Source organism: Zingiber officinale, chromosome 3B, assembly GCF_018446385.1.
Source record: "Zingiber officinale cultivar Zhangliang chromosome 3B, Zo_v1.1, whole genome shotgun sequence".
Lineage (NCBI taxonomy): Eukaryota > Viridiplantae > Streptophyta > Magnoliopsida > Zingiberales > Zingiberaceae > Zingiber > Zingiber officinale.
Genome location: NC_055991.1, coordinates 14,643,010 through 14,656,763, shown reverse-complemented (window position 1 = coordinate 14,656,763; position 13,754 = coordinate 14,643,010). Strand labels below are relative to the sequence as shown.

The following is a 13,754-nucleotide window of genomic DNA, read 5'->3' as shown; positions in this document are numbered from 1 at the left end:
CTACAAGGAATTCGTGATTCTTTCAATGAGAATGAAATGTGATGATTTGAGTGATGAAGAGGAGATGAGAGCAGATATCGACCGGGGAGAGGTTGTAGAGGACATGGGTAAACTTGAGGGCACTGTCGCAGACGCTGATGGTCGGCGTCTAGTAGTGGTGGTGCTCGGCGCCGACCTCTTCTTCTGCAGGGAGTGCAGTTCGTCGATGGTCTTCGCCTTCACTGGTGGCGCGCTGTCGTCATGGCAGATCCCGTTCTCTGGTTTCTCCCTCCCGTGCGTCTGGATCTTCGGCAGCCCATTGGAGAACGCCTCCGCTCACTAGGAAACGAGAAGGAGCACAACGTCGTATGAGGAGAGGGAAAAATAAATGGCTTAGGTTTGGGAACGCGAAAACACGGCGCCGAAAAGAAAACAGCGAGGGAAAGGAAAAAATCGAAGGGGGGAAATGACCAAATTCAATTACAACGGTTTTTTCAAAACTGTTGTCGTAGCCGCTAAAAATGCGGATAAAGACAACGGTTTATAAAACCGTTGTAAAAAGTGTTGTCGTTTTAAAAATAAATCGCTCAATGACAACAGTTTTACCAAAACCGTTGTCTTTTATATTTAATGGGGAGTTCAAAGACAACGGTTTTGGCAAAAACCGTTGTCTTTGAGCAAATACGCAACGCTTTCTCTTAAAACCGTTGTCGTAGGGGTGTTGTCGTTTGCAGTTTTTGTTGTAGTATATATGAGGGAATCCGAAGGAAGAGAGAACAACACCGAGATCTCTGATCTTGTGTAAAGGGGTCTCCTTCTTCTGAAGCAAAGAGATCGAGTGCAGTACAAGAATAACGAAGTATGTCTGCCTGTTAAAACCCTAAAATTGTAGGCATAAAGGCTCTCCGTGCTTCATTTTCTTCTTCTCGGCCTCTTCGCTCGCTGGGTACATGGTCATCTTCAAAACCTCTCGTTTCCTCTTTTCATTCTTCTTAATCGTCTGATTGCTAAAGGTTGAGGATGGGGTTTGGGGTTAACCTCTCTATAAAGCGCCGAAGCCTTTTCTTTTCCCCCGACTTTCTCTTCTCGCGACTTCGGACTTCACGCGACCGAGACCGGCGATTTCTTCTTCTCTCGGTGGCGCCGGCGAAGAGCGGACCTTGGAGTGTTGAGAGGAAGAGAGGTTAGTTACAGCCGAACCTTCTTTCTCCCCGATCCCTTCCTCCCTTCTTTGATCTCAGTGAACAACGGCGACGGATCTCGATCGGTGGATTTCGCCGGCTGTCGGGAGGGAACCAAGGGCATCGGCGTTGGATCAGGCCAGCATCGATTGTTTGGAGGAGGTAACAACCATTGTTCCTTCCCGATCTCTGTCCCTGTTCGTCGGCAAGAACAAGTCGTTGCCCTAACTTCGATCTTGGAGGTAAGGGTTTGGTTTTGGTTGTGAATTCGAACCTTGATCCTTTCTAGTGTTGATTCAGGTGGTTCTTTCTGGGAAGCAGAGACTGGTATTTTGGTCCCGGCCACCACAACTCTATTGGATCGATCTCTTCTTCGTATCAGTGATCGTCTCCGGTGATTGAAGGGTGCAGAGGTAATGAGGTCGATCTGTTGTTGTTGTTAACAGGTTGTTTTGATGACTTCTTGTTATTCTTTCTTCTTGATTCGGCTAGTGAAGATGCACTATGTAATGTTCTGTTTGTAGGGGATTGAGGTACGGTTTAGTTCTTGTTCCTTACCCTTGTGCGATCATTAGTTGCAGTAGATGTTACCTAATGAATCCTGTTTGTTTTGAGCTGGATCCACGGCAGAGTCAATAAGAATTTGTTTGTTCTGGTGTTGGAGGTTAAGGGTATGATGTGTTACTAGTTAACAAGGATAAGAGTTGTTATATTGGGTAATTGAATGTTGTAAATAAAGATTAACCTGAATCTGAAATGGTTTCAGTGACATTTAGGTTTCATGTTAGGTGGTTATGGAAGATTGTAACCTTGAAGATCTAATGGGAATTTAGATATTGGATGGTTTAGGGTAGAATATAAATTTAATATGGTTATGTTAAAAGAAGGGAGTCGTACCTATGGTTAGCGTTTCTTTTGTATGTTCATTTCCTCCAGGTTTTTGTAATTTAATTTCCACCCTCTAGGGTTTCTTTTTTAATTCAGTTTTCGATGCCTAATTCCACCCTGCTTCTTTCTGACATACATTTACACATTGTTTCAGAGGATGCGATGTGCTTATTTTAGATACTGGATTAGGAAGTGCAGAGAATCAAGCAAGGGTCAAGGAGTTGCTTCATGTGGAGGAATCAAAACTAGAGGAGGATGAGGGTAAGTGTTTTTACTCATAATATTATTTTAGTTTCTGTTCAGATCAGTTGGCACTCAATTCTGTGCTTTAGGAAATACCACTCCAGTAGTGAGATGGGTTCGAGATGATAAATATGATTGCATCCGATTAAAGCATTGCAAGGTGAGCTATATTCACTGTGTATCCCCCCTTCAGAGTACATATGTATATGTATAGTAATTAATTTCAATATAGGCACATCAAATTACCTTAATTGTTTCTGGACATAGACTTAATCCTTTGGATTACTTTATTTTAATTGGTAGAGTATTTGTCACTACCTTTCTATTATTCATTCTTTTGCTTTGCAGGTTGTGACAAAAATTGATTGGCATCGGAAAGGAGACTATTTCACTACTGTCGTTCGTAGTGATATCCTAATTATGAATTTTAGTTGTACTTATTTTTAGTCATTCCTAGTGCCTATTTTATATCTCAGTTTTGTTTCTTTCTTTTTTCGAATACACACTGACATATATATAAAAATCATGACATTATACCTAGTTACCTAGCCTTTGAGGCTGGAATCAGGATGAAACCTAAAGTGCCCTGAAAAGTTTAGGCATACCAAATTCTCTCAGTTTAATGACAGAGGTCAGTTGTGTTGAAAACTTTGTTATTTTCCTTGTTTTTCATTTTCCGCGTCTAGATTAAGAAACTATGGCTTTCTAACTCAAATAAAAATTGCAATTCCTGCCTATCTTAGACCTAACATTAACTTATTAATTGAACAGGTGTTTTAGATTGTAAATTTCATCCGAGGCAGCCATGGCTATTCACAGCTAGAGCAGATTCTGTCATTAAACTGTATTGCCACTAATGATAGATTCTCCAGGAAACTTTGAAGAATCTCCCTGAGTCAAGATATGTGAGTACTTGCTGATCCTACATGACTACGGTAGCAAGTTCATGTTCTTTGCTGAGGCTGCAACCTATTTATGAGGTCGTTCTATATGGCACCGGCACCTAGAGCAAGTTCGTGTTCTTTGCTAAAATTGCAATCTATTTACAAGGTCGTTAGGTTAGTTTTGTTGTTAATTTATTTTATTGTTGGCTGCTAAAACTGTCTATAATTTCTAAATTACTTATAAACCTATATCCTTTTATGTCGACTTCTAATTTATTTTATTAAGATTTTTGAACTTACGCATCACCTTCAGATTTAAGTTAGTTACTTTATTTTCATTGTCTTTGAAGGACTACTGTTATTATATATTTTCCTGGTTTCTTGTCATGGTTATTCCTTATCCTCTATCCTTTATGTACTTTCTTTTGCTTTAGATGCTAGAACAAAAAGCAAACTAATGTAACCCAGTGTGCTGATGTAGCTGCTTCAGAAATAAAGCATAGTTAAAGATCCCCAGTAGATGATGCAGTGCTCATTCCTAGTATAAACAAATCCAAACACCAAGCAAGGTATATACAAAAAATACAATGAAGGCCATCTGTAGACACGTTGGAATGTTTCATACCAAAACATTGTAGTCGTCACCAAAACCTCCAAGGGTCCTTAAATGGGGGAACATAATTTTCCATAGGAGGGAGGAGACGAAAAGATTCTACCGTCTTTTGAAGTACAGGGCCCAACTGCAGAAAAAACCCAACCGTTCAGAATGTTATGGATTTGAAAGAATTTTAGTTCTGAAACTGGAATCATATGATCCTGAAATCAGGGAGATAATAACAAGTTGTTTTTTTCCTTGTTGAATAACTTCATTTTAATAATTTTTCCCAAGTCATGCTTTGCTTTACAACCTAACCATCCACAAGCATTGTCAAGCCTTGGCAACATATATATACATGGATTGGTAAGCTTTAGAAATGTTTGATGACAACTGTGCGGATAGTTTATTTTTGTTCCTTAATGAAACTTCTCTTCATGCAGTAATATGATGAGTGTTGCAGCATCATTCTATAAGGCAATTTTAGCAGTTACAACAGGGATATCTGTGCCCTTTAACAACTTGGCTATTATATACAAGCAACAGGTAGAGTACTATATCTGTCTTTTTCATTGCTAGTTTGAGAGTTACTGCATATTGCCTCATTTAATAGAAGAAAGTCATATAATTTGTCTATCATCTTCTTTGTTGTCTTTGCCCCTAGTTGGAAATTGATAGTTCTCTTGTATTACAATAGGGAAATTATGCAGAAGCAATAGCCTGTAAATTTGATTGGATTATAGTTTTATATTGATTGGATTATAGTTTTAAATTTGATGGAATGCTTGCCTTTATGCACAGAGACTATGCTTTGCATTAGAAGTGAATGGCATCGTTATCCTTCTTCATTTTTTATGCCTTCGTACATTAAGGAAGTTCAATGGATAAATGAAGGATTTAGGGGTCTTCTCCCATATCCTTTTAATTCAAGTTTGGGAGGCATGACAACTACCCCACCTTATTTCAATGACAAGAACAAGGGTTCTCATGGCCAATATGTGTCTATTAATGGGATTTTCAATGTCTTGCTTACCACGCTAATCCTACTTCTGATTGGATTTGCAGCTTCAAGATATCAAACTCTACACCTTCTATATGGAGCTAGATTTGCAAAAGCCATATCCAACTCGAGGAAGTGACTTATTGACATGGGAGGTAGGTGTACCTCTTTAGTTCCGCTTTTAACCAAATATCCCTATAAAGATTCATTTGTGTGCTCTTAACAGATCTATTCCTACAACGTTGTTATCTAGGATTAGCATTTATTTTGTTAAATGTGATTTATGCACCTATAATTATTCTGGTGAAGTTAGCATTCTATTAAACTAGATTATGACCTTTGCAGAGAACTTATTGGTAACCAAGGACTTTGTGAAGATAGCAAATTTTGGCCTTGCTCGTGAAGTTCATTCGAAGCCACCATTCATAGAATAGGTTTCAACACGCTGGTAAGCATGTTTATGACAAGCACTTGTGATCTTATATTTTTTATTTGATACATGTACACATTTGTTTTAGTTATTTGACATATGGTGGATTTATGTGTTTTTACAGTTTACAAATCTCAAGTACTCCAGAGTTGAAATTGATGAAGTGCAGTTCGAGTGGGCTGAATGCATGCTAGATTACATTTCAAGTGCGGTTCTACCTTGATGTGTTAAAAGAATGTTCTACCATGATTTTGATATCTATTAGCTAGCTTTTGATGTAAAAAGAATGTTTGGGTATTTTATGGATATTGTTGTAAGAAGATTATTTATATAATTTGTGAATATTTGTGTATTTTAAGGATATTATTGAATGAAGAATATTTGTATAATTTTTGAATATTTGTGTATTTTTTTTGTTATTGTCGGTTTTTCATTGTTTCGGAAATCAAATTTGTGCTGTTAAAAAATATACATATTACATCGGTTTTCCACCGCTGCAAAATCGGTGTTATTAACTAATATTACATCGGTCATTTACCGCTGCCAAAACTGGTGTTATTAACATACAATATTACATCAGTTTTACACCGTTGATGAAACGGTGTCGTTAAGTGATACTACACCGGTTAATAACCGATTCGAAGACCGGTGTCATTAAGTGATACTACACCGGTTTTAACCCGATGTCTAAAATTGCAGACTTTTAACATCGGCTTCATAGATATCGATCGAAAATGAAATAGACACCGGTGGAAAACCGATATCTATGAAGGTTTTTGTTGTAGTGTTCACTCACCAGGACTTTCACATAGCTTCACTCACTAGAATTTTTCAACTGCCTAGCTTCACTCACTAGGTTTTTCACCTGGCTTCACTTACCAGGATTTTCCAACTATCCGGCTTCACTCACCAGGGCTTTTAATTGCCTAACCTCCAGTTAGGACTTTCTCAGTCAAGTATATATCTGGTCAACCATTTGACCTACTTGACTCTTCTTCACATCTAACTAGTCAACCTTGACCAGAGGAAAATTGTATTAACAATCTCTCCAAATGGACGATTGCATTTGCAATCTCTATGTATTGTCAAATATCGAAACCCAAACATCAAGGCTCAAGCTTGCGCCAACGCAAGCTTAGTCAACCTGGTCAACCTTGACCAAAGGGATATTGCACCAACACTATGAACAGTACAAAGGCTCCTTCCATAGCTATGGAAGGCACCTTCAGGCATTGTTCATCCGAAGGCAATTTCTCTCTTTTTGCCCTATAAAATAATGTTAGTTCAAAATACCCTGCAAAACAAGTATTAGGACAATTATAATGAATAAAATGTGTAGTAATTAGTTCTTGTCCTCCCAGGACTAGGAACTAATCAAGGTATCAGTTTAGGGATTCCAAATGGACCTAAATTGGACCGATGTCTATTGTCCCTTCAACCGGGACACGTCTCCACTTGGCAACTCTTCTCCAGTGACTTACCTTAACTTACCAGTTTGCCAGACATCCGGTCAGCTCGTCAACCTATCTGAACTTCGTGACAGCTATCCGGTCGGTTCGTTGACCTAGTTGGACTTCTTGCGAGATATCCGGTCAGCCCGTCGACCTATCTGGACTTCGTACTAGCTATCCGGTCGGTCTGTTGACCTAGCTGGATTTCGTACCAGCTATTCGGTCGGCCCGTCGACCTAACTAGACTTTATATCAGCTATCCGGTCAGTCCGTTGACCTAGCTGGATTTCCTACACACTTAATCAAGTGGTTAGATCATGACAGAACCTAACTTAACTTACTTGTCATTCATCGAAATCCGGATTAGACCATTAGTGCAAACTGTACCACCAAAAAGGAGTGAACCGTGCAGGCAGAGATATCAAGACGAAATGCACTAACATACCCTTAGACATATCGAGTTTTAGTGCTTTTAGACTTGTCGCTATATGATAACCATGATTTTGGCCATATTATCTTGATTCATAATGCATGTTTTTAATGATATTTTCATAGCTTAAAGTCATATTTACTCTACATTTCATAATTTCATTTTATCTTGGACTTAATTGCAAATTAGTTCATAATCATGGTATTTGATGCTAATATGTGATTATTATTTTGTAGGCATCAAAAGGGTCATGGACCCGATCAGATCATGCTACACTTTGGCTCAAATCTAGGGCTAAATGAAGCGATTAAGCCTTGAAGTGTTTTGGACCGTCCATTGAAGATCAAGTAGATCTGAGCCATCCGTTGAAGATCCGGCTCATCCAACCTAATGTGGAGTAGATTTGGACCATAGATGAAGATCAGGACCTTTTGATCCAGATCTGAGATGTTTTCCACCGTTGATCAAGCGCCGAGAATCCTCAGCCGTCCGATCAAAACTGAAGTTGTTTAAAACATTGAGAAGCTACAGTGTATAGTTGGGCTCGGCGTCGCGATTTCTTCATTATTCCTGCTTCTTCTCTGCCGCGATGCCGCAATTCCTATTCATCAAAACTAGATCTGAGAGCTAACCTCTTCAACGACGACGATCTCCAGCTGTCGGCGTTCATCTTCCGGTGATCAGAGAGTGCTGGAGGGAGGTTTCTCGGCGCATCTTGGTTCTGTTCATCGCCGCGATCCTGTGCAAGGGAGGTTTCTTGTTCAACGATTTTCCCATCCAACTGAGCTCATAGGGAGGTTTTTTGAGTCTCAGATCTCATTCCAACTTCCATTCCATAGCATAGCTTGGATGAATTGGCCATTTGGTCCGGTTTGCAAAATTCACAGAGTCAAGCTCTATTTTCTTCGGCTGGTGAGATTATCAGAAGGATGGGAGTTAGAGGGGAGGTTTCCAAAGACTATGATCACCTACTGGTAATAGTTGGAGGTTAGAGATTAGTTGTTGAAAGCTTGAGGGGAGGTTTCCGATGGCATTTCTATTGTGCAGCAGATTGATGAGATTTGTTCCCGGATTGGGTTTGTGGAATGTTAGGGTTTAGAATTCTTTGTTCTTGTCTTTGATTGTTCAACACTTGGCTCAGATCTATTGATCTGATTTCCTTTCTCTTGCAATTTCAATTTTTGTTTGAGATTTTGTATTTCTGATTTCAATTTCTTGTTTACAAACCCCAACTTTAGATCTATTTTTTGATTAGTTTTGCAATACTGATACTAACAGTTTATAGGGTTTTGTGATTTAGTTAGAAATTCAATCTTTGTGACTATGATCTTGTCTAAGGTTGGATGCTTAAGTTGATGTTTTGATTGGTTACCTCTGATCATTGTAATTGAGAATGGGCTTTTGGGTTTAATTGTCAAATTAGATTGTAATTGTGAATTGGATGATATTTAGGTTCCTACAAGTTTGATTGAATCTTTGAGTTTACTTGTTACTGTGATTAAGAATAGAAAAGATGGAGTTGAATTGTTTGATTCAATGGTGCATTAGAATCTAAATTTAATTGATGCTAATTTGATGAAATGGAGGTGATAATGTTTAAAGGAGATCAACCTTATTTGAATCTGTTCTTGATCTTATTAGAAGAACTTAATCTGAATTGCAAGTTAAGAGAAGTGCTAGTTTGACCTTGTTGATGTAATAGCTCAATTTGAATCAATTCTAGGATATGCATACATTCACTAGTTACCCATGGAAAAAAAAATACGACTTGGGACTCCTTACTACACGCATTTTCTTTAGCTTAAATGAGTTCCAATCTTTATTAATTTGGAGTGCCTCGTGACATGTACAAAGGTCAACACCAAATTTTGGCGCCGTTGCCGGGGAAAACTAGAAAAGTGTGATTGTTCTAGATTGTGACATTTTTGATTACTTTGTTTTGCATTTTATTTGCTTTCATGGGACTTATCTGAATACTCATTTCATTTTTGATGTCATGACCAAGACTTCAAAGGACAAATTATTTGAGCTAGATCCAGAGATTGAGAGGACTTTCAGGGCTTTGAGAATTCAAGAGAAAGCTTCAGAAGGCTCTCCTGATCATAATAGAACCATGAAAGAACTGACATCTCCTGATGAGGCTTTCAAGTATTCATGCATCACTTATCCAAATTTAGCAGGAGATTTTGAGTTGAGATCAGGGCTGATTCATTTACTTCCTAAATTTCAAGGGTTATCTGGAGAAGACCCAAATAGACATTTGCATGAATTCCATGTGGTGTGTTCAACCATGAAGCCACAGAGCATTTCAGAAGAAGATATCAGGCTAAGGGTTTTTCCATTTTCATTAACTGGAGTAGCAAAGGATTGGTTATATTATTTGCCACCAGGATATATCACCTCTTGGATTGATATGAAGAAGGCTTTCTTGGAGAAATATTTTCCAGCTTCAAGGACCGCTACTATCAGGAAGAGTATCTATGGAATTCAACAAGTGGTGGGAGAGACACTTTATGAATATTGGGAGAGATTCAAGAAGTTATGTGCAAGTTGTCCTCAGCACCAAATTAGTGAGCAGTTACTAGTTCAGTACTTCTATGAAGGTTTATTGCCTATGGACCGAAGTATGATAGATGCGACAGCTGGGGGAGCTTTGGTAAATAAAACTCCAGAACAAGCTAGGGAACTCATTTCTAATATGGCAGAAAATTCTCAACAATTTGGAAGTAGAGCGTTAACGACAAGAGGAGTTGGAGAGGTGCAAATGTTTTCTGATGAACAAAAGGAGATAAGGAATTCATTGTTAGAGTTGACATCTTTGGTGAAGCAATTGGCATTGAATAATGTTAATCAAACTTCCATTTTACAGAGTACACAATTTCCATATCAATCAAGGGGAGTTTGTGGTATTTGTTCTAGCCAAGATCATAATTCAGAGTTATGTCCTAATCTTCATCAAGATGAGTCTTTGGCAGCATTTTCTAGAGCTCAATTTTCTCAAAAGTATGATCCTTATTCTTCCACTTACAATCCTGGTTGGAAAGATCATCCAAATTTGAAGTATAACAATTCATTTCATCAACAATCACCCTTAAATCAGAATTTCCAGCAGCCTCAACAAGGATTTCAGCAACAGTTCCATCCTTTTCAGAGACAATTCCAGTCTTACCAGCAAGTACCAAATCAAAATCAGCAGCATCATTTTCAGAATCAAAATTTCCAGCAAAGTCAGAATTCAGTTCATAATGCACTCCCAGCACCTTCGAGATTAAGTTTAACTCAAGGAGCTTCTAATAGTTCTTCTAATTCAGAGGGTCAGCAAGTTAGATTGGAAGAATTGATGCAATACATGTTGCAACAGCAACAAAACAAGCAAAGGACAGATTCAGCAATTCAGAATATAGAAAGGCAGATTAGGCAATTAGCTTCCAGTCTTAATCAAATGCAAGCCCAAGGATCTAGTCAATTACCTTCACAAACTACTCCTAATCCTAAAGGGAATGTTAGTGCTTTAACTTTAAGGAGTGAGGAGAGTTTCAAAATTTTCAAGTGAAGGAAAAGCTGCTGAAAATTTTCCAAAATTATAACAGTCTAATTCCAGCAGTGAAGGGTGTGAAGAAATTCAAGAAGATCAGAATGTTCCAAATTCGAGTTCCATTCCAGATTTAATTGATCCATTGGACTTGGAGCATTCACAAGAAGGTGGGAGTTTGATGCCAGAAATTTCCAGCAACTCTTATCCAGCTGAACAATTTCCAGCAGAATTGCCAAATTCCAGTAAATCTGGATGATACGGTTAGTGATGGAGGGGCCCAAGAGGAAAGGATTAGAAAAGTCCAGGCTATGTGGCGGTCAAAAGTCACGAGGAGGTGGCGGTCAATAGTCATGGTGACTTGGCGGTCAAAAAGGCAGGCTGACAGGGCAGTCAGGGCTCAGCATAGGCAGAGCGGGTTGGGATCGGCAGAGCTGAGAGGAGTCAGCTCAATCCACAGGCCTGCAGTAGAGGGCCCGGAAATACAGAGCGCATAGGCCGGTCAGGGTCGGCAGAGCTGAGCGGAGTCAGCCCGAGCCACAGACCTGCGGTTGAGGGCCAGGAAGTACAAAGCGCAGGATGCAAGTCGGTATCGGCAGATCTGAGCGGAGTCAGCCCGAGCCACAGACCTGCGGTTGAGGGCCAGGAAGTACAAAGCGCAGGATGCAAGTCGGTATCGGCAGAGCTAAGCAGAGGCCAAGAACTGGAAGTATAGGCCAATGGGTCAGAAGCAGCAGAGCTGAGCGGAGTCTGCCCGAGCTATAGACCTGCGGTTGAGGGCCCGGAAATACAGAGCACAGAGGTCGGTCGGAAGCGGCAGAGCTGATCAGAAGCAGCCCGAGCTACAGACCTGCGGTTGAGGGCCAGGAAGTACAAAGCGCAGGATGCAAGTCGGTATCGGCAGAGCTAAGCAGAGGCCAAGAACTGGAAGTATAGGCTAATGGGTCGGAAGCGGCAGAGCTGATCAGAAGCAGCCCGAGCTACAGACCTGCGGTTGAGGGCTAGGAAGTACAAAGCGTAGGATGCAGGTTGAAGATCAGCATAGCTATGTCTAGACAGTTAGGGCTGCAGGTCTGCGAGTTGGAGGCCTGGAAATGCGAACCACAGGTGCAGGCTGGTGCGGGGACACAATGAATCGGAGGAGTTAAGTAATACGGGAGCGGAGAATCTCAACGGTCCGTCAGGGGTAATCATTACATACCAACGATGCGGGCGAAGGCGAAGGTTCCTGAAACGAAAAGATGCCCTCATAGCCAGTAGTAACCTGCCAGCTGTCCCTCATTACAGGAAAAAACCCAAGTGCGAAGGCGGAGGTTCCTAACAGAAAGATGCTTTCACAACAAATAGCAGCGCGACAGATGTCCAGGACTAGAGGACAAAGCCGGGCGTCTAACGTTTTCTGACAGAAGGGCAGGTTCTAGCAGGAGGACGCATAAAAGGGGAGAAATCCCTCGTACGCGGGTACGCGCACACACTCCCCCGTCATTTTTTTCCACAACTGTTTTCCTTTTCTCCTTCTGTCTGCTTTTTTCTGGGGAAAAAGGACCTGACTTGAGCGTCGGAGGGCCTGATCCGGGGACTTTTTCCCTGGGTTTTGGTCTCTAACGTGAGAGGGGGGATCGTCTGAGTGTGCGCAGGGTCCTGTAGCCGCATCAGCCACCCGTGGGGAGCCTGCACCGTCCGCGACTCCCAATCCACCGCGACCGGCCTCCGTCCGACTCAGCTTCCGGACGGGATCACTGGAAATTCAGGAATTCAGAATTCTGTTCAAGAAGGTTTAGAGCCAAGCATTCCATTGCCTTTTCCTCAATGAAAAACTCAACCAAGGAAGAATGTAGAAGAGGAGAGAGCTAAGGAATTTCAAGAGCTTGTGAATTTATTTAGCAAGGTTGAGGTAAATGTTCCTTTGCTTACAATGATCAAGCAGATTCCAAAATATGCTAAATTTTTGAAGGATCTTTGTGTGCATAAAAAGAAGTTGAAGGGGAATGAATTGATCAGCTTAGGAAAGAATGTATCTGCTCTTATTCAACCAGTTCCCCATAAATGTGAAGATCCAGGAGTGTTTACAGTACCTTGTGAGATTGGGAGTAGTTTGTTTAAGGATGCTATGTTGGATTTGGGGGCTTCAATTAATGTGATGCCAAGATTAGTTTTTCAGACTTTAGGGATTGGACCATTATTACCTACAGGGGTCGTTATTCAGTTAGCAGACCGCAGTCAAACTCACCCAGCTGGAGTTATTGAAGATGTATTAGTGAAGGTGAGAGAACTTATCTTTCCTGCAGATTTTTATATCCTTGACATGGAGGGAGACTATCTGGCCAGTAAATCTCCACTCATTCTAGGACGACTATTTTTGAAGACAGCAAGGACTAAGATTGATGTTCATGCGAGCATACTTTCTATGGAGATAGGAGATACAGTGGTTCAGTTAAGTATTTTTGACGTTATGAAGTATCCTAGAGAAGATCATTCTATTCTTAGCCTAGATATTTCAGAGGAGCTGGATAGTATGGATTTCTTTTCAGGTTTTGATTCGGATTTCGTAGTGGATGACCAGAGTGGTGTACTATCTTCGGTTTTGGGAGATATTTCAGCCGTGGGAGTGGATGATGAGTTTTGTGGATTATTTCCTAGTAAGAGAGATGAATTATGCGTAGGGGATTGCTTAGGAGAAGCTCTACCCCTAGGATTGCTAAGAGAAGAGGAAGTATGTGTAGGGGATTGTTCAGCAGCATTACCCCTAGGATCATCTACTATTGATCAGACACAGGATGAGTTGAAGCCATTGCCTCAACACTTGAAGTATGCTTACTTGGGAGAGAATCAACAGTTACCTGTCATAATAGCTCAGAATTTAGAACCAGATCAAGAAAGAAGATTATTGGAGATTCTAAGATAGCACAGGAGAGCCATTGGATGGACTTTAGCAGATATTCCTGGTATTAGTCCGTCTATTTGTATGCATAGGATTTATTTAGAGGAGGATGTGAAACCAGTGAGACAACCCCAGAGGAGACTTAACCCACTGATGCTTGACGTAGTAAAGAAAGAGGTGTCGAGACTTCTATAGGCAGGTATCATTTACCCTATTTCTGACAGTAAGTGGGTAAGTCCTATTCATGTGGTTCCAAAGAA

The 13,754-nt window shown here is 40.5% G+C and overlaps 1 protein-coding gene and 2 long non-coding RNA genes across 3 annotated transcripts; all 3 read left to right on the top strand.

The window, feature by feature from the left end:
- The first annotated feature begins 1,058 nt into the window (after window positions 1–1,058).
- On the top strand, window positions 1,059–3,444 carry LOC122055963. The gene is made up of 5 exons (XR_006132967.1): window positions 1,059–1,322; window positions 1,461–1,573; window positions 2,203–2,309; window positions 2,381–2,451; window positions 2,640–3,444. It is a non-coding gene; the product is annotated as an uncharacterized LOC122055963 (long non-coding RNA).
- A 1,271-nt stretch (window positions 3,445–4,715) lies between these two features.
- Window positions 4,716–5,380, top strand: LOC122055962. Its single transcript, XR_006132966.1, has 3 exons — window positions 4,716–4,925; window positions 5,116–5,218; window positions 5,325–5,380. It is a non-coding gene; the product is annotated as an uncharacterized LOC122055962 (long non-coding RNA).
- A 7,148-nt stretch (window positions 5,381–12,528) lies between these two features.
- Window positions 12,529–13,518, top strand: LOC122054699. The gene has a single exon (XM_042616136.1). The coding sequence runs from the start codon at window positions 12,529–12,531 to the stop codon at window positions 13,516–13,518; it is 990 nt and encodes a 329-aa protein (XP_042472070.1).
- Window positions 13,519–13,754: the final 236 nt, after the last annotated feature.

What these genes read in the sequence shown, in the direction of transcription:
- LOC122054699 (XM_042616136.1), top strand. Translation starts at nt 12,529, where the DNA reads ATGATCAAGCAGATTCCAAAATATGCTAAATTTTTGAAGGATCTTTGT.